This window comes from Panthera leo, chromosome C1 (assembly GCF_018350215.1).
Source record: "Panthera leo isolate Ple1 chromosome C1, P.leo_Ple1_pat1.1, whole genome shotgun sequence".
NCBI lineage: Eukaryota > Metazoa > Chordata > Mammalia > Carnivora > Felidae > Panthera > Panthera leo.
In genome coordinates this window covers 157,716,408-157,737,178 of record NC_056686.1, presented here as the reverse complement: position 1 = coordinate 157,737,178, position 20,771 = coordinate 157,716,408, and the positions used below count along the sequence as shown (strand labels likewise).

Here is a 20,771-nt window from a genome sequence, read left to right as displayed (position 1 = left end):
GGTCACAATCCCAGAGTTGTGAGATTGAGCCTTGCGTCAGGCTCCATGCTGAGCATAGCGCCTGCTTGAGATTCTCTTTCTCTCCTGCCCCTCTCCCCAACTTGTGCTCTCTTTCTAAAAATAAAAATTAAAAGAAAATAGGCAAAAGAAATGAACAGACATTTCACCAAAAAGGATATACAGGTGGTAAATATGCACATGAAAAAGTGTACAATGTCATTAGCCATTAAGGATGTGCAAATTAAAACCTCAATGAGATATCAATATACACCAACTGAATAGCTAAAAAGAAAAATTGTGGCAACCCTAAATGCTGGCTAGGCTGCAGAGAAACTGGGTCACTCATATATGATGGATGGGAATGTAAAATGATATACCCACTCTGGACAAGTTTGGAGTTTCTTTAAAAGCTAAACATGGATTTACCATATGACCCAATAATTGTGCTTCTGAGCATTTATCCCACAGAAATTAAGACTTATGTTCACACACATACTGTACATGAATTTTCATAGCAGCTTTATTTGTAATAGACAAAACTTGAAGCAACGCAGATATTCTTCAGTGGGTGAATGTTTAAACAAACTCTGGTACATGCATACCACAGCAATAAATGGAAACAAATTGTTGATACACATAACTTTAGAAGGTTCTCCAGAGAATTATGGTGAGTGAAAAAAATTCCCCAGAGTTTACATACTGTATGCCTCCATTTATATGAAGTTCTTGAAATGACAAAATTCTAGAAATGGAGAACAGATTAATAGTTGTCAGGGGTTATGGAGGGCTGGAAGGAAGTAGGTGTGGCTACAAAAGTGTAACATCATGGATCCTTGTGGTAAAGGAAATGCTGTCTTGACTGTATCACTGTCAATATCTTAGTTGTAATACCATACTATAGTTTTATGAAATGTAATTATTGGGGGAAACTGGGGGCAAAGATACACAGGATCTCTAAGTATTATTTTTTTATTATTTATTTTTGAGAAAGAGAGAGAATGAGCAGGAAGAGGGCAGAGAGAGAGGGAGACAGAGTATATGAAGTGGGCTCTGCACTGACGGCAGAGAGTCCAATGTGGGGCTTGAACTCACAAACCATGAGATCATGACCTGAGCTGAAGTCTGATGCTTAACCAAATGAGCCACCCAGGCACCTCTAAGTACTATTTTTTATGGTTATATACGAATCTACAATTATCTCAAAGTAAAATCTTCATCTTTAAAAAAAAGAAAGAAAAAAATTGCCTTCGATTTCAGATGAATTCATTGTCCTTCCAAATACCAGGCTAGTTTCAATCATTCGTTTGGCTCCACCTCCTTACTCTAGCCACCTCCTCCTCAATAGATACCACCACCACCACCAACAAAAACTAACATTTATTGGGCATTTGTTATGTGACAATTTTATGTGGTAGCTTTACACAGTAGGAACTTTACATATCTTAATTCCCTTAATCTTCATAACAGGTAACTTTGAGTTTTATTCTTCATAGGAAATAGCTTCAGACACCACTCTCTCTAGTTCATTCTCACCCATCCTCATCCATCCACTCCTTTTGTTTCCCTTCCTTTAATAATGAAGCATGGCCATTCTCCAGATTAAGGGCAATTCTTTCTCTTATGCACAGGATCCTATTTTTTCAGGATCCTAACTCCTTCCAATATCCTTCTTGTATTTTAATGGTTTATTTATTTGGTGGGGGGGGGGGGGGGCAAAAAGAGGAGGGTACAGAGGATCCAAAGCGGGATCTGCACTGACAGCAGACAGCCCTATTTGGGGCTTCAACTCACAAACCGAAGGATCAAGACCTGAGCTGAAGTCCTATGCTGAACCAACTGAGCCACCCAGGCGTCCTTTCTTCTTGTATTTTTTAAACGTCTGCTTTTCTACAAGCGCTATCCTGTCTGAATTTAGGTGTGCTCATGTCTCCTGCCACAGTTAAAAACAAAACAAAACAAAACAAAACAACCTTCCCCCAACCTTACTTAGCACCAACTATTCTCACTTTTCATAGCGACGGTTCTTAACTGTTCACATTGGCTTTAATTCCTAAACTTCCATTCATTTCACAATCCACCACAACTTGCTTTCTGCGTCTATTCTATGAAAGCTGACCCCTCCCCTTCATTTGACACACTACCCATTCCTTCATTTAAACTGTCTTCCTTACATTTTCTGACATCACCACCCTGTGAGTGTTCAACTTAAGTGACACAGGTAACCTAAAAAGAGGGAAACGAATGTAAAACAAAGCAGGGCATGCGACTGGCCAAGGAGGCAAAGGTAAGTGGAAATAGTTACTTTTTGAGACGGGCCTCCTGAGACTGGAAGACAGGGCTAAACCAGGTGTTAACACAAAGCCACCGTGACTTTTCACCCTTGCTTTCACCTTTCTTCCCTCATCCTTTGGGGGCCTGCAGGTACTCAAGGAAAGGTAGAGGGTTTTGGCCCTGTGAGAGGCGGCGGGGTCCGGTTTCGTAGCTTCGAGAAGGGACGGCTCTACCGGCGTCCACCGGTGGGTGATGCTCCCGGGTCGCCAGCGGAACCCGTCCGCGGGGCCGCTGTTGCAGCTCGGAGCGGGGCCGCCGGGCAGCGGACACGGCCGCGCGTGCGTGGCAGCGCTTCCGGCCCCGGTCCAGGCGCGGGGAGCGTTGTGTTGACTCCGGGCTGCAGCCGCTGCGGGTCTCCGAGGGGCCCGAGATCGGCTCGGTATAACCTGCGGGCGGATCGGAGGCTGGCCCCAGGCTCCGCCTGCCGCTGGCGCTGAAAGGAAAGCTTGAACAGCCTGGGCTGGGTGTGCGCTTTGCTCCCCGCCTCCACAGTCCAGCCCCGGCCTGCGGCGATGAAAAAAGGCGTGGGGGTGGGCGTGGGGGTGGGCGTGGGGCCGGGGATAGATGGGGGGGCGAGATGCAGGTTAAATGGGTTTCTCCTGCAGATCCAGTGCCGGTAAATCCTGCGACCCCACACTTTAAAAAAAAAAAAAAAATGAAGAAATTAAGGCTTAAGGAACTAGAAAGTCGCCTGCAACAAGTGGATGGATTCGAAAAGCCCAAGCTACTTCTAGAACAGTATCCTACCAGGCCGCACATTGCAGGTAGGGCGGCTGGTGACCAGGTCTTTGCTTCCCAGGGTTAGTCCCGTCTACTTACTCCATAATGAAAATGGAAGTTATTTGAATACAAAGAACGTCTAGAGGAATTCTGCTCTGAGATTGCATAGCACGTTAGAGAGGACTATTTTGACACTGCAGCTAAAGACAGCCCCCCCCTTTATTGTTTTACTGTTTAGTTTTCTGCACACCCCTTAACACTGTCAGACATCATTTTAATGTTTGTTTCTGTCTTTATACCATAAACTCCTTGAGGGTAAAGAATTTCTCGGTCGTGTTCACACAATGAATGAATACTAGGGTTGGTAGCCAAAGAACTGAGTTTAACAAATCCAGAATAGATGCTATAAGGATGAGGATGAGTTTCAATTTTTAATGACCCAGAATCATCAGTGTTAATGTAAGAGATTGATATTGGGAGTACAGGAGAAAACAGGAAAAAATATTCATATTTAGTAAATCTATTACCAGAGTCACTGAGGAGTCTTAGGAAAATTAATTTGGGAATCCCTGCCAGCTCCAACATAGTTCTGTTTCTAAGCAGTCAATGAAAATCAAGGAAAATACATGCATACCTGCACTTAACTCCAAAGTATTGTCAGAACTCCAAGCAAACTGGCACAAAACTGTGTCTGGGTTAAGACCTATTTTCTCAATTTAGATGACTTTTTTTTTTTTTTTTTTTTTTTTTTTTTGAGAGAGAGAGAGAGAGACAGAGACAGAGTATGAGTGGGAGAGGAGCAGAGAGAGAGGGAGACAGCACAGAGCCTGATGTGGGGCTCAAATTCACAAACTGTGAGATCATGACCTGAGTTGAAGTTGGACACTAAACCAACTGAGCCACCCAGGTGCTCCTAGATGACTTCTTTAATGTATTCTGGCTGTAGGGTTTCTTAGTGAAGTCTAATTTTTTTTAATCCATGTTTCATACCCATGGTGCACCATGCACGTGGATGTACTAATTCTTTGAGATACCAGCTCGAAGTCACTAACACCTGCAGCAGTAATTGGGACAGCAGTCAGACTGCAGTATCCCTCTAATTGTGTTTTTCATAAAACCCCTGGATCCTAGGGCATCAGTGATGGCCAGTAATTCTTGCTGGGTTCAGATATCCACAGGGAGATATCAGTGGTGTTACTCACGCTTAACTTTTAGTATATATCCCACATCTTTGTGTATTTGAAAGATTGCTTTCTGATCTCAGCAGCTTCCGCTGTGCTCCTCAGTTCTCTTATTAGTTCTCATTAGTAGATATGCATATATATCTGTAGATCATGAGAATATGTGTCTAAAAGCTATATTGTGGATATAGGACTTCTCCTTTCCCATTCTATCTTGAACTTAGGGTACCTGTGTTCTAGTAACAAACTTGTTGCCAAGAAGTTCTGTGCCATTTTAATGTTAATGTTGTTCAATATTAGTGGCTCCCAGACTTACAGATTTCACAGATCAGTAAAATTTCAAAACAGTTTGGAGACTGACACAGGGTTGCCAAGTTGATATTTTGACAAAGACATTTTTTAAACTTATTTACATTTCAACATCAAATAAAGAACTAATGTATATGTGTGTATGGCAATGTTTTGAACAGGCTGAGGAAAAAACATTTTAACCTTATTTTTCTATTTTATTTTGAGTTTTGTCATTCCTGGCATTGTCAGCAGAGTAGTTTTTGGGAGCCACTGGTGTGCATTATTGTTCTTTATATGTTTTTAAAAATAATCTGGAACACCATTTGGGGAAGAATAATGCAAAACAAGAAATTATGTTAGTCATTTACATGAATTGGATTTTGGTCATCAACTTGCTCTTATTTCCTAATATGTTTTTTATCTTTTAGCGTGTATGCTCTATACAATCCATAATACATATGATGACATTGAAAATAAAGTGGTTGCAGATCTAGGATGTGGTTGTGGAGTTCTTAGCATCGGAACTGCAATGTTAGGAGCTGGGTAGGTGATCCTGTATGTAATGTTTGGGTATAGGATGGCCTTAATAAGAAACATAAGTAGAATTAACTGATTTATGAGACTCTACAGTATGAGATGAGGGGAGCAAGAATCTGATACTGAGTACATTATGAATGAGCAGAACAACAACAAAAAAATTAAAACACAAAATGGTTAACAGCAGCTATCAGATGCCTCCCTTATACACACCTCAGTTTCCAACCCTTGCCAGGTTGGGAAATCATGCTGTTGAAAGGCAATACTCACTCTTACTTTGCCAGTTGGGTTAAAAAAGTATATGGTTTTGATTTTGTCATTGTTTTGACTTGGGAGCTATAAGTAGTCACTCTTTGTGTTTTGTATTATAGGCTGTGTGTTGGATTTGACATAGATGAAGATGCATTGGAAATATTTAATAGGAATGTGGAGGAGTTTGAGTTAACAAATGTTGACATGGTTCAGTGTGATGTGTGCTCATTATCTAAAAGAATGTCCAAGTCATTTGATACAGTAATTATGAATCCTCCCTTTGGGACCAAAAATAATAAAGGTTAGTAACAAGAATCATGTGTACTGCTGTATTTGTAGAAAAGCAAGTTTTAAAAGTCATTTTCTTATTGATTGGGCTAAATGATTTTATCACTATTCATTAAATAAACCATCTCTTACCTATGTAATTTGTACAATTTCAGTTAAAAAAATTTTTTTAAATGTGTATTTATTTTTGAAGGAGAGAGTGTGAGTTGGGGGAAGGGCAGAGAGAGAGAGAGAGACACACACAATCTGAAGCAGGCTCCAGGCTCTGAGTTGTCAGCAGAGTCCAACGCGGGGCTCGAACTCATAAACCGCAAGATCATGACCTGAGCCGAAGTCAGATGCTCAACTGACTGAGCCACCCAGGCGTCCCATACAATTTGAATTTTTTAATGCATGGCTAGGGAATCGAATTTTTCGATCTTTGTTTTCATCTATTTGTACTAAGTGAATAGTCTTTTTATTCATTTACTATTTATACTGTGCTTTCAAGAATGACTTACCTAACCCTTATGAATGATTATAATAATCCTGTAAAGGCTGTTATACTTTTTTTAAAATTTTTTAATGTTGATTTATTTTTGAGAGAGAGTCAGAGTGCAAGCAGGGGAGGAGCAGAGAGCAGGAGATACAGAATCCGAAGCAGGCTCCAGGCTCTGAGCTCTCAGCACAGAGCCCAATGTGGGGCTCAAACTCATGAACCATGAGATCATGACGTAGCCAAAGGCGGACACTTAACCAACTGAGCCACCCAGGCACCCCAAGGCTGTTATGCTTCTAAAAACCTCTTTTTGATGCCTTAACACATGAGGGTTTCAACATGTATCCATTAGTAACAGTGACGGACTCTGGCTATTTATTTTGTGTATGCTTTGGGCAAGGAGGGTAGGAAGTTGGTAAGAAGATATGAAAAGTTTTCCCTCCAGCCCCCATCTGATTCTGATTACTATTGTTCCTGTTCTCTTCTTCCTTGAAAGCTGTTAATTTGGAATATTAAAAGTTTTACTTTAGCCTTATTTAACCAAGATAGTATAATTCTGGTTTTATTCTATCAACTTTAAAAGATATTTAGATATTTTACTTATTTGTATCCTGTCTTTTTGAAGGAACAATTTGAAGTGTCTTTTGGAATTTGGAAAAAAAAAGTTTTTAATACCTGGTAGTCATTTAATCTTTTATTTTGATAACAGATATATAATGTAAATAGGAGCTTTTTCTATCTTAACAGGGACAGATATGGCATTTCTGAAGACTGCTTTGGAAATGGCAAGAACAGCAGTGTACTCTTTACACAAATCCTCCACTAGAGATGTAAGTTCAAATCATCATGATATTGTCAATTTAAAATTCATGACAGTGTTTTTAAGGATTTGTTGTGAATACTAATTACCAAGGTATCTATTTCTCCTGACCTTTATAAACATCTGGCACTTAGAAACTGAATTTTCCCTTTAAGTAGCTAGCATTTGTGATTAGCTTTCTCCCAGCCTTACATAACTTCTTTTGCCACAGATTTGCTCAGGCAGGAACTGGTACCAGGAAAGAGACTTAAGAAGTGTGGTATAACTACAGTTATAATATGTCCTAGTTAGCTAAGTCCTGGTACTCCCATTGTCCCTTTGTGTGCATGAGGGAGGCAGTAAGACCTGATTTTTAAGAACACTGAGCCTGGAGCTAAACTGATTTGAATTCAGAACCTACCTCTTCCATTCTTCTTCTTGCCAGCATGTAACATATGGGAGTATGTAAGATGTATTCTAGAACACTGGGTATATTATCTATCAATATAACATAGTGATCAAGGACACAGACTGTAGAGCCAGACTGCCGAGGTTCATATCCAGACTATGGTTTCCCTGTGTTATCCTGGTCAAAGTACTTGAATTTAGCTTTCTTGGTCAAAGTACTTGAATTCAGCTTTACCACCTATACTACTGTACTCACTGCTACACTTACAGTATTGAAATGGCTTGGTTTCTTATTTTCAAAATACTACCCATCCAGTTGAAAAAATTTTAAGGGTCTAATGAAATATAAAAGCTTGAAAACTCAATATGAAATATTAGCAGTAAAGCAATTTTCAAAAACTTATTTTAAAAATCAGCTCACATTAACATGTTATCTTCAGCATATTCAAAAGAAAGCTACAGAATGGAAAATCAAGATAGATATTATTGCAGGTAAGACAATTTTTTAAGTTTTTCACAAAACAAATCTAAATCCTAATTATTTAAGGACAATATATATCAGCCCAACCAGATTTTGTATATAGATGCTGAGAAAAGATATCATAGAACATGTTTTCAGTTTAGCAAAATCCAGTTTAGGTGATGGGTAATGGAAATGAAGTAACAGGTAATGGGTTGGAAATGAAGCAAAGGCAGGGTAGAGTGTTTGGCTAAAACTGTCTCAATTTATGCATTTTACTGAAAATTTATAATAGCACCCAACTATTTGGTCACACCGGGCTCAGAACAATATATAGCATCGTAGTGACTTAAGATCTTGGGCTTGGAGTGGGTCAGACCTGTGTGAAATCCATTCATGGAAAATACCACCAGATTATGCCTCATTACTTTTTTTTTTTTAATTAAAATTTTAATGTTTGTTTACTTTTGAGAGAGAGCACGCACATGCACAAGCAGAGGAGGGGCAGAGAGAGAGGGAGACACAGAATCCGAAGTAGGCTCCAGGCTGAGCTGTCAGCACAGAGTCCTACTGGGCGTGTAAACTGTGAAATCACGAGCTGATGTCAGATGCTTAACCAAACGAGCCACCGAGGCTCCCCGATTACTTTTCTATTTCAATTTTCTAATTGTCCCTGAAGTCAAAGAACATTAAGTTTTTTTCTTTTAGTGGGGGATAGGATGTAATCATCCACACTGTAAATGTTTGATACATTTTTATTAATAAATTGGGTAATATTCACAAACATCAAAATGGGCAGAACCTGTAACTAGGAGCTAACTGTAAATCCAAATAATTTGGAAGGCCTGAAATAAGAATACAATAGGGGAAATATCTTTATTTGATAATAAACTGTCCAGGATTAGCACTGTGGTAACTAGATCAGGTATTATTAATAATAATTAGTAATGTAATTATACAGTCTTCCTATTTACCCAATACTGTCATTCTATACCTAGTTTAAGGTATTAGAATATGCAACCTGGAGCACCTTAAAACAATTCCACATATACCAAACCACTGCCTTGCTACTCCAAATGTCCTCAGACCATACTATTGACATCACTTGGGAGAGGAGTCTTGCATAATTCTAGGGTCCACCCAGACTTACTGAAATACACATTTCAAAAAGATTTGATTTGAAGATGATTGACTGCACATTAAAATTTGAGAGCTGTAGCCTATAGAGTTAGAATTTATGTTGGGAAACGTGAAGAATAGGCTGTCTCATTGCCATCCCTCTAAAAGTGTTAAGTTTGGAGAACCTACGTTATTTCTTAGATTATGAAAAATGGATTTTCATTTGAGAGCTTAGTAGGAAAATAATTACTTACTACCAATACTAAAATCCAGAGAAGAAATTAAAAAATAAGCATGATTATGATCGCCAGCTATAGATTATTAGGAAATTAAAAATAGAAAGGTACTATCTCTTTTGTTCAACCATTTTGGTTTTTAATGTTTATTCATTTTTGAGAAAGAGTGCTAACGGGGAGGGGTGGAGAAAGAGGAAGACAGAATCTGAAGCAGGCTCCAGGCTCTGAGCTGAGAGCGCATAGCCCAAGATGGGGCTCAGACCCACAAACCATAGATCATGACCTGAGCTAAAGTCGGACACTTAACCGACTGAGCCACCCAAGCACCCCAACTGTTCCCTTTCACACTCTTCCCCATAACCTCAAATTATGGTATAAATGACCAAAATAACAAAAATGCCAACCTCAGTTAGCCATAGCTAATCTCAGGGAAATAGCAAGTCAAATGTTCTCCTTACCAGGGTTAATTTAAGTACTTCCTTAATTTTTTGAATGTATGTATATATATATCAGGGGTGGTAAATGTTTAGAAATGTAATTTTTATTCTTAGATGACTTTTGTTTTATAGAGTTGCGATATGACCTGCCAGCATCATACAAATTTCATAAAAAGAAATCAGTAAGTCTCTTGATTCTGGCTTATCTACATTCAGTACTGAAGAACTTTTCAATGAGTGTTTCCAGTGTTAACAAGTTGCCCGAGTACATACAGAAAGCCAGCAGGAGATAGAATAATTATCTATGGGAAAACAGCTAATATTCTGGTTTAAGTAAATTCTTTCTCATATGCTTTAGACACAAAAAAAAAACTAGGTTTTTGCTTTTTTATATAGTACATATTTTATTAGTTTGTACTAATACATTCTCATATTACAAAGGCAATTTACTGGAAAGATCTTTTGATATTTAAATCATTTGAAATAACACAAACAGAACTATACATTAAAAAAAAAAATCCTCATTTGTATAACAAAAAAGACAAGTTAAACAACAAAAAACTTTCCTTTCTTACAGGTGGATATTGAAGTGGACCTAATTCGGTTTTCTTTTTAAAAGCGTCTAAAGACAAAAGCAGCTTAAAACCTAATTAAAATGAATAAAAATTTTTTTTTACTAAACTACTGGTCTCCAGCACCATTTTCTGTTTTCTGTTGTTTTAATGCAGGTTCCTCTTCTTTGTCTGTTTCTTCTCTTGCTCTTTTTGCTGGTCCTACACAATAACAGAATTTTTGTTATGTTCACTATATAGGCATTACTCTATTTTAATACTGAGCATAATTATCAAAAATAGTTCTGTTTAAAAACAACTTCCCAACACCAATGAGAAGGCTTTTCCTTTAGTACAGATCTTCTGCTCTCTAAACTTATCTTCCAAACATCTTTTGTTTTCTACTTGTAAAACAGGATAACTTGTGTAAAATCACTGTCTAAGAATGTCACTATACAGAAGTTGAAAAACCCACATTGCTGTCCTTTCCCACAAATAATTTCTCATGAAAGTACCAAAGGACTTAGAAAAACTTACCGGATGCACCATTTTGATCGTGTTCATCATCACTATCAAATTTTGTTTTCTTGCCCTGAAACTGTACTTTTCCTTTAGCCGACCCAGTCTGGGCAGCTTTATTTCCCTTTCCCTTTCCTTTAAATCTGCGACCTATAGAAACATAATGAGAAATCCATTAAGAAATATTTTAAATCTCTTGTCAGCGTCTCTGAACAAGCAAATGAGTTAAAATAACCAATGGTCAAAGACAAATCGGAACTAATGACCTTTTGACTTCCATTTGTTTAGAGATTCTTGTTGATCTTCTATGATTTTTTTCAATGCTTCTTTTTCCACATCTCCTTCTAGTACTTCCCACGTCACTTCTTTGTTCCTTAATTGTAGGTTACCATTATTTGCATCTTTGGCTTTATCCAGTGCTTCCTTAGCTTTTTCTTTAAAAAGAATTATCCCCTATACCAAAGACAGACAATGAAAGCCACACCCTTAAGGTTTTTTTTAGATCCGTAGTTAATTCCTTTGTCGAGTTATTTTTCCTACCTTGCAAATCTTCAATGCCATTACCAATTTCAATGAATTTTACTAAACTTCAGGAAGGAAGTTACTACAAAACTCATAGTCACTAATATCAACAGTTATTCATAGTATAATTCAGAAAATATCAGACATCACATCCAGTGATGGCAGTAACAAAATGGAAAGTAAATGAATAAGTAAAAACTATTTCATAAACACATTAATTAAAAAATTATTTTATTTCTACTAATGTTGTCTTCTAAAAGATAAGTTTCGGGGCACCTGGGTGGCAAAGTCGGTTAAGCATCTGACTTCAGCTCAGGTCATGATCTTACGGTTCGTGGTTTCGAGCCCCACGTCAGGCTCTGTGCTGACAGCTCAAAGCCTGGAGCCTGCTTCAGATTCTGTGTCTCCCTCTCTCTGACCCTCCCCCACTCATGCTCTGTCCCCCACTCTCTAAAGAAGTAAACATTTAAAAACTAAATAAAAAATAAAAGTTTCTATGGATTTTTAAACTGATTGCTAAAAAGCACATGAATGTTTCCAAACCTCTTTTGCTCCTCTGACAAAGTCTATCCATTTTATTTCACCATGACTTGAGAAAAGGATGTGCAAATCCTCTCTACAGGTCTGATCATCTAACTCCCCTGAAAACTTCAGCAAGCAGCCAATCTTCTCTTCTAGAGATTTCTATAAAAACATACAAAGCAACAAAGAAGTTTCTTAAAAGCAACCACAAACAGCTTAAACCACTCTATACCTAATACATGGAAAAGGCTATAAGTTAAAATGCTATTTTGAAGTAGTTTAACAGTGCATTTTCCTATGTCATCCCTTGTTCCACAACAGCTTGATTTTAACTTAATTTCTTCAACAAGTAATATTTACTTAGGTATATATGTTAATAAATAAATCTAGTTATTAAGTTACTTCTCTGGATAAATCATGATTTTAGGCAATATTACTGGGCTATGACTTTTGTACTGTAACAACTATAGACATGCCTCAAAAAGTCCTCGCTTTTTAGTCTCATAAATTTGAATTAATGATTTCTTTGGATACCAATAATACATACTTACCATTTCAGCATGTTCTGCTAACTTTTGTTTTTCTTCTTGCTCTCTACAAAAGAAATGTTAGTTAGAACGTTTCCTTTTACTGCACGAAAAAATTAAATCCTGATAAAGTTAACCTCAATCACGATCATACACTGCTTAGTAATCAAAGCCAGTCCGTAAGTTTTCTGATTGTTCAAGGCTGGAATGCAACACAATGTGGCCCCCAGATTATCAAGGCAGCTTAAGATCTCAATGTTTCACTAGCAAAAGAAAAATCTACTGCTACTCATTTCAGAACTCATCATCAAGCGCCACTTCCCAGAACCATTAACTCTATCCCTGTTAAACCTTTAAGGAATTAAAATGACTGGCTCAACATACTTACTGTTTAGCTCGTAATTTAGCTTCCACTTTATTTTGCTTTCTTTCTTCATTTTTTTTTGCAAAGTAATCTTCCCTAAAGAACACAAAATATAGGGACTGAGTTCATGAGAACAAAGATAAGATGCAAATTATTTTGAGTGATTTAAGCACAGGAAGGAATGTTACATTTTCTATCAACATAATTACCTAAAAATTCAAAAGATGTCAAGGAAGTTACTTATTTTAATAGCTTTACTAAAAACCAATTCATATTCCATAAAACTTACAACTTTTAAAAGTCTACAACTCAATTTTTTTTTTTTGTATATTCAGAATTGCACAACCATCACTACCATCTAATCTCAGAGCAAAAAGAAACCCAATACCATAATAATCTCACACTGGTTTTCTCATTCATGTGTAGGAAAAAAAAGTAAACTAGAAGTTATGTAAATTCTTTAATGTTTCATAGAATTTTCTACAGTGTTACTTTCACAAAAGGAGAAAATTCTACAATCTCTGAAACCCAAGAATAAGATCTATTATGAAAATTACATTAAACAATACTTTTGAGGGTTAACACTGATTGCACGATTCATCAGTTTTCTCTAAGTCCATCAGATTTAGCACATGGCATTTGAAGGACTGCGTAATGAGAAAGTAGGGGACAATGGCCTAACTTTACCACAAAACGCTCTGGTTTGTCCCAATTTTTGACACATACACACACACTAAAGAATGTGGTCCAGAGCACCTGGGTGGCTCAGTAGGTTAAACCTCTGACTCCTGATTTCGGCTCAAATCATGATCTCAGACTGAGCCCCGTATTAGGCTCATCCTGAGTAAGGAGCCTGCTTCAGATCCTCCCTCTCCCTGTGTCCCTCGTCCTCCCCTGTGTGGGCACTCTCTCTCAAAAACAAAAACATGATCCAAATCCATATTAAATAGTCCTTTGTACTAACAAATATAGATATGTATAGACTATGAGAACTAAGAACAGACTGGAAATTGTACAGGGATTGATTCTCTAACCACACCAAAAGCCCAAATTTTACTATCTAACTTGATTATACGTTTTAGATGCAAAATAAGTACTAAAACTTAATCTTTATTAACTGCTAACAGTGAAAAGGTACTAAAAAACACTTAAGGTCTCAAAGGACTAGTAGTTTCCACTGAGCAAATGTCAAGTATTTATCAAGGAATGCCCAAAGATACTAAAAATATTGTCCTTACAGGAGATGCTATTCCAAATTCTATATGCCAATGTGTCAACTCCATATAACTAAGCAGCCAAAAGAAACATCAGCATAAAGACTTACTTGAAAAGTATTAGCAAGTCTGTGTCTTTATACTTCTGTCCAGGGGTGTCAACAAACTTCTTAGCAGATTCAATACTCTCAAACACAACAAATATTGATCCCTATGAAAAGGGGAAGAAAACCCTTTTTAAAAAGGTATGTCCCATATATTTTTCAACTAGATTAAGTCTGTTAATATCATACAACTGTACCTTAAATGCTTTGTGCAATGTTCTTCTCATCTGAATATTTAGTACTTGACCTTTATCTTCTAACCATTCTTTTATGTCATCAAGGGTTGCATCAGTTGGGAAGCCTTTCTGTGAAGAGTAGAAAGAAATGGACAAATGACTTCTCAGGTAAACAATTTATCAGAAATTCTGACTCATTCTGTCTTGAAACCAAGCCAAGGATACACATATCCATCTCCCTCTGTCCCTTAAATGTTTAACAACAGCTCTAGTTAAGAGCCACTGTACTCCAGTGCAATAAAAGTGACTAATTTAGAATTTGCTTCAAAATAATCTACTTGGGACAGAGATAAAACAAGATTAATTGTGTGTTAATAACTGAAGTTGGATAATGGTACATTATACAGTCAATCTACCTTTGTAGGTCTGACATTTTCCAGGAAAAAAAAATCTACTTAAAAAAATTAAGATGCTAAAGAAAATTACTATCAAGATTGGCTATTGATAAATAAGATGTTGATAGGCACTGGGTGCTTACAACATGCCCAAGATTTTGTACAATGGTATATAAGGGTTTTTTTCATTTAATTCTCATAATAGTTCTATAAAGTAAAAAATATTCTCCTCGTTTATGAAGATAAGGCTTAGACAGGTTAGGAACATTGCTCAGGAACACACAGTAAATGGTAAAGCTATGATTCCTGAGTCCTTATCCTTATCCACTCTACCAAATGGTTTTTCTAAATAAGATATATTTAAGATATAATTAAGTGCATTGTTAAAGGCCTACTTACAATATACACAGATCTGTTTTTTACATCATTCTTATATTCATCAGTCACTTCAGGGAGGGGTTTGCTTGGAGATCTTCTGATTTTAGTTTTATCTTCACTTATTTCCATGAGTTCAGCCTTTGATTTGCTCAATGCTTCTACTATCACATTAAAGTCTGTTGTTAGACGGTTTAACCTGAAGAATATATATAAAAGGATCATAAAACTTCATAGTAGCACTTGTTAACAGAAAACTCTAAAGATGATTTTAGAAAGGTTTTTACCTATTGAATTTTATCATTATCTCCAAAGGTACCCAGCCTTCATCCAGTTTAATCTGTTCCTTTAAAAATTTGTCCCGTGGCAAATTGAAGTCACCAAAATAATACTGCAAGATAATTACATTATATTTCAGAGCACTGTATAATATTGACTCCAATTCTGAAACTGTTTTTTTTAAATTACCATTACATCACCATGTTCTAGTCTTTAAAAATACATGTCATAACTTAAGAAGCAATAAACATTGTCTCCCAAATATACTATAATGAAACACTTACAATACATATTAAAAAGATAAAACCAAAAATTTATTACTGAAACAATGTAATTAGCAGATATGTGAATAGACTATCAAGTCTTTAAAAACATAGTTAAGGATTTAGTATATGAGAAGCCTCTTGTTTCAAATCAGTGTGTGAAGAACAGATTGTTAAATAAAAAGAACTGGAATAAACTGATTAATCTCTCTAATTTTTAAAAGTTAAAAAAAAGAGGCAAGTGTTTATTTAAGCATAAAAACACTATTTCTCAGTATAAAAGCAAAAAAGACAAGAAAACTATACATGGAAAGACCCAGGTATGACTACTTGGAATGCCAAAAGTAACTAAAAAGTAAAAGACAAAGAAGTTTGTTAATAATTCTTATAAATCAAGGGTGAAGAAAAAACTCTGAAAACCCTAATAGAAAAATGGGTAAAGGACATCAAAAAATTACTAAGAATGTAATATAAACATATAAAAGTTCAACCTCATTATTAATCAAAGAAATGGAATTTAAAGCAATTAAATAACACTTTTCACCTAACAAACTGGCCAAAATTCTAAAAACAGGAATACCTAGTACTGTCCTGAACACAGACAAATGGTCATGCAGGTGGAGATGTAAACTGGCAATAAGTATCAAAGGTTTTAAAAAATGTGTATAACACTTGAGCTGGAACATCTCCTTATCAGTGAACATATTTACCAAGATTTATATATAAAGATACTCATCACAGAACTCTTACAGCTAAAAAAAAATAGAAATACCCTACGTCAAACAGGGGACTGGGTAAATAACTGAGGACACAAAACTTTACTCCCCCAAAATGCATCCATGTGTGATGGGGAAAGGGAAGGAAATAAGAATTATGTTAGTGTGAGCACTGACCACAAAGTATGAAAGGGTATTCATTAGGTTTTTAACTTTGATTAGTGCAAGAGAACAGAATTTGAGAGGTGGCAGATTGTGGAGGGGACATTATTAACTCTGTCTATACACATCTTTGTACTTTCTAAATGATAAACTGAAGTTTGTAATTTTTCTTCACAAAATATAATGAAATTAGTACAAAAACTTGTAGCACAGGATATTTTAAATGGCAGAGAAGTGCAACTTAAAAAGTTCTGAGAATTGCAAAAACCACCAAATAATATGATCTGAAATTCCTTGGTAAGAACAGAAAACATTGAGATAATTTCCCACAGAGCCATTATGGACACTGAAAAGCTTCAATTTAAATATAATACCTAAGTTGAAAAAAATGCTGACTGAAAATAGACACTCCCTCTCTCTCTGCCCCTCCCCTGCTCTTGCTCTCTCCCTCTCAAAAATAAACATTAAAAAAAAAATAGACACTCTGTTAAAAGTTGTAACAGCCCAGAACTTAGCTTAATTGAGCAGACAAATCTACTAGGACCTTCAAATAGATAAAGTGTTATTTAACAGAGAAGTTGCTTTACAAAGAATTTTTACTTTTATTATGTGCCAGGAACTCTTCTGAATGTTTTACATTTTATTAACTAATGTAATCTTCACAACAACCTTAGGAGGAGGAGGATACTATTATCCTCACTTTATAAACTGGGGAAGGAAAACAAAAAAGTAACATTAGTCTATAATGTTACCTTTTGAAAGGTTTGCAGGTCTTGGATTTCATAAACTGATTTCACTAATACAAAACTCTACACTATTGTGAGTTCATCTAATTCCAAGTATCAAAGACAAACCAGATGTTTAATACTCTACACGAAATGTTTAATAGCTCAGCATAGTGAAATTAAATGTTCCTTCTGTATTTGTTTTGAGGCTCTACATTTCCTTTCAAAGAAAGAGCACATTTTTGCAATTTAATATCACAAGAATCCTACCTCAATTTGATGACAGATTTTGGCCTCGAGAGCAGCCATTTTTTCATTATCACCATTTTCAGCCATTGTGGCTATCTGCAAATTTTCCCAAATTGGCATAAAGAGGTTATTATTTTTTTTACATACCACTCAAGACTAGAAGAATGTTTTAAAGTTATCAATTATTTTCTAAAAAATCAACAATTTTTAATTTCAGTTTCAATTTCTCTACTCAATTCTCAAATTTCAACAAAAGAATGTTGGAATAAATGATGGAACATTGAAAAGGATAGATAATCTGCAACCCTTTCAGTAAATCACGTTTCCATCTCTATAACAAAGCAAGTAGTTATCTTCACTTAGCTGATCAAGAAAGCACTGGGCAAAAACTCCATTCAACTACTTACCAACCATTTCCAGCTTTAAGCAGATCACCATCTGTCAGTATATTTCGATCCATCTCAGTTCTATTTGTTTGGCGTGGGTTGCACGTCTTTTAAAATTACTCACAGCTGACTTACCAAAAACTTTTCAGCGAAGATTAAGTATCATAATGATACTTGAAAAAATCAAATATTACCATCAGGGTTAGATTAAAATCTGTATGTTAAGGAACACGTGATAATTTAAGAATCTGGGGGCACTAAAATAATGTTAAGCTGGGGGTATGCCCCCGAATTCACCAATATATTGGTTAGCCTTACAGCCAGTTTCCTGTTTCACTTCCCTGACGTTGGCATTGAAGGAAAAAGGTTGTGAGGCTGGTTTGCTAGGGAGCACAAACCAACTTTTCTGACTTCAAATGACTTGCCTCCAGTGCTCTATTAAACCACCCAGTCATCCACATTTACAAAAATATATTTGCAAGAACTCATAAGGATAGATGCCACTAGCTGACTCTAGTGAACTATCTTTGGTACACTTCTTCAAGTTATCGCTTTTCACACTGTAACTGCTATGCAGTAATCTGGATGCACACTGGAAGCTCCTATAATAGGTATTTGTATGGTGCCATTCCACTACAAAATTTGCTCGATCTTATGCATTGTTTGCCGACCACAACCTACATTCCTAAATTATTACCATGATCTAGGGTCCCTTACAAAGCAAAGGATGAAACAGAAAAGAACTGTTCCGTCGTTACAAGACTTCTTTGGCCTACCCAATTTTGAAACTTCCGTTTCACAAGATAATGTACAACTAGAAGTGAAATATTACCTACACTTTCTCACTTCGCACAGAATCCTTGACGTGAGTGAACGAGGGATACTAAAGACCCTAGAGAGGTGACGCTAGAGGAACACCTGCGGCCCCCATTCCCCGACCTCCAGTTGGTCCCACGGGATCCAAGGGCGCCTCCGGCGATTCACCACAGCCAACCACCTCAGAAACTGAAAACACTGCCCGAAACGTCCACCTTCGGCGACACCGAAACACGGAGAAGATAGGAAGTCGAAGACGCAGTGGGAATGCCGGCAGCCTCCATCCAAAGAACCCGCCTGAGTCCAGTCCCAAAGCAACCACTGGCCCGCTCCGACCCCAGCACGTGCGGGAAACCCCGGTTCCTGCATTCCTCTCGGGCCAGCTCTGCACCTCGCCGGGGCCCGCGCCGCTCCGCGGCCAGCCCAGCGCGCCGCCTCGGGCTGCGGCCCACGCGGCGCTCGCCCGGAACATGCGGACCAAAGTAGTGGACGCACCCGGCGTGAGGCAGAAAGGAAAGGGAATGCGCCGCAGCCACGCAAAGCATATCCTTTTGTACTTCTCTTTTGCCACCCTGAGTTGCTCACCTTTAAGGTCCCGGTCCCACAGAGCCACGCCACAAAAACACTAACAGCGACAACAACGTCTCCACTTCCCAGCGCCGCCGGCTGGCCTACCGCGCGTAAGGAAGATGGGGGCCTTCCCGGCAGCCCTCGCGGCCCAAGTGGGCGGAGCTTCGGGCGGCTGGAGCCAGCGCCGCGTAAGGAGTATGCGCGCCGGCCGTGGGCTCCCACGGCCCGCGAAGTCCCGCCCCCTCACCAAGGAGATTGGTTTGAAGTGTCCTGCAGGGTGGTGGAGAGTGTTAGGGTAAATATATATTAAGTATTTCTAGACCGGGTTTGTATCTCCGGTACTTACTTCGGCGCTTCATGCGTATGAAGTTTTGGCTTTTTTTTTTTTCAGATTATACTTCTCAAAAAATTTGTTTTACTTGATCCGTATATATATCTAAACTTTATCGCGTTGTGATAGTTCTCAAAAAAATGGCAAGTGAAATTTTTAAAAATCAGGGATTCAGGAATCTTAAGGTTGAGAAAACAACAGAGTAGAGCGTTTAGGAGCTGGGAATCTGGAATCCGATTGCCTGCGCTCAAGTAATGCCTCTCCTTGTTTACAGACTTTTTCGTTGGGGAATTTACTCAGCTTCTCTGTTCCTCATGTATCAAGTGGGGCCAATGATAAATATTACCTACTTCATACAGTTGTGAGCATTAAACGTGATACAACATGTTCCTTACTGGGAACTGCTTGGCATATAGTAGGAGGAGCAGGTGACGTTAATTTAAAACAAAAAACGTAATTTTAGAAGACCAAGATGCCATCTAATGCAGAAATCTATTACCTCTGCTAGAACTCTTTTCTATTAGTATACTTTTTGCACGATAATATAGTCACTAACGGAGTTTTTTTCTTGTGAAGTAATCTTTATTTTCCCCTCAGTTTTCTTGAAAATTTGAGATCCCTAAGTGATCTCAGGGCTTTTTGGCAGTCCCAAAATAGATCAAATATATTTATTTGGGGGGAAAAATGCAGTTACAGATTCAATCCAGACATTGCATCAAGACGATGAGAAAAAAATTAGGTATACTCAGGTAATTTTAATTCAAATTAATCAGGTTCTCTTTTATTCACTCATCAAGTTCAGTACTTATCTAGTCTCTACTTTCTGCCAGACTTAATTAAAAAGTTAATTTTCTTTTTTGATCAAGTCAGTGAGAATTTAGGTATTTAACAAAACACATCAAATATGTGTCAAAGTACTCTCACTCATCCATTCAGCAAACTGTTTTATTACATACCTACTAATGTCCTGGTATGGAGCTTAGCACTAGGAATAAAAAGACCAGACTCTGCCTAGAAACAGTGGCACCTAAACAAATGTAACTGCTCCTTTATGCCCTATAGTGTCTGGGTAGAACTGCAGGTACAGTCTACTTCGAGAAACCACGTTTACTGCGGGACATTTATTTAGTGTTCCTATTGGGTCCCTAGTCCTTTAGTCTCTCTCTCCCCTCCCCTCCCGCTTCTGTCTCTGTTCTTCCCTTTCTCTCCCTACCCGCTCCCTCCCCTTCCCTCTCTCTTCCAGAGGCCAAGCTTCCTGGCTACACAGCTGCAAGCTTCATTTTTTCAGAAAAAGCACCGTGAAGACTTTCTTGCTAATATCCACCTCTTTCATAGCTTAACTTTATAGGATAATATACTAAAAGACCATCTCTTGGTACCTACATTGACATAGATGAAATTCATACACACAATGCTGAGTTAAAGAAAAAAAAAAACTTTTAGAAGAAATCTAAAATGCCACTTACAG

General features: G+C 37.6%; 2 protein-coding genes across 4 annotated transcripts; one reads left to right on the top strand and one right to left on the bottom strand.

The window, feature by feature from the left end:
* The first annotated feature begins 2,631 nt into the window (after positions 1-2,631).
* METTL5 (methyltransferase 5, N6-adenosine) lies at positions 2,632-10,193 on the top strand. 3 transcript variants are annotated; one of them, XM_042949063.1, is made up of 8 exons: positions 2,632-2,710; positions 2,937-3,095; positions 4,952-5,066; positions 5,432-5,613; positions 6,826-6,908; positions 7,726-7,777; positions 9,670-9,719; positions 10,115-10,193. In XM_042949063.1, the coding sequence occupies exons 2-8, from the start codon at positions 2,987-2,989 to the stop codon at positions 10,151-10,153; spliced, it is 630 nt and encodes a 209-aa protein (XP_042804997.1). In that variant the 5' UTR covers positions 2,632-2,710; positions 2,937-2,986; the 3' UTR covers positions 10,154-10,193. The 3 variants fall into 3 exon arrangements, with proteins under 3 accessions (XP_042804997.1, XP_042804998.1, XP_042804999.1); XM_042949064.1 differs by lacking the exon at positions 2,632-2,710 and adding an exon at positions 2,724-2,795; XM_042949065.1 differs by lacking the exons at positions 2,632-2,710; positions 7,726-7,777 and adding an exon at positions 2,730-2,797.
* SSB (small RNA binding exonuclease protection factor La) lies at positions 9,915-19,070 on the bottom strand. The gene is made up of 12 exons (XM_042949062.1): positions 18,988-19,070; positions 17,222-17,296; positions 15,094-15,197; positions 14,831-15,005; positions 14,058-14,165; positions 13,867-13,967; positions 12,567-12,638; positions 12,203-12,245; positions 11,673-11,813; positions 10,874-11,060; positions 10,626-10,757; positions 9,915-10,310 (listed from the first exon to the last, which is right to left on the bottom strand). Exons 2-12 carry the CDS (start codon positions 17,285-17,287, stop codon positions 10,219-10,221), a joined length of 1,221 nt encoding a protein of 406 aa, XP_042804996.1. The 5' UTR covers positions 17,288-17,296; positions 18,988-19,070; the 3' UTR covers positions 9,915-10,218.
* Between the last annotated feature and the right edge of the window lie 1,701 nt (positions 19,071-20,771).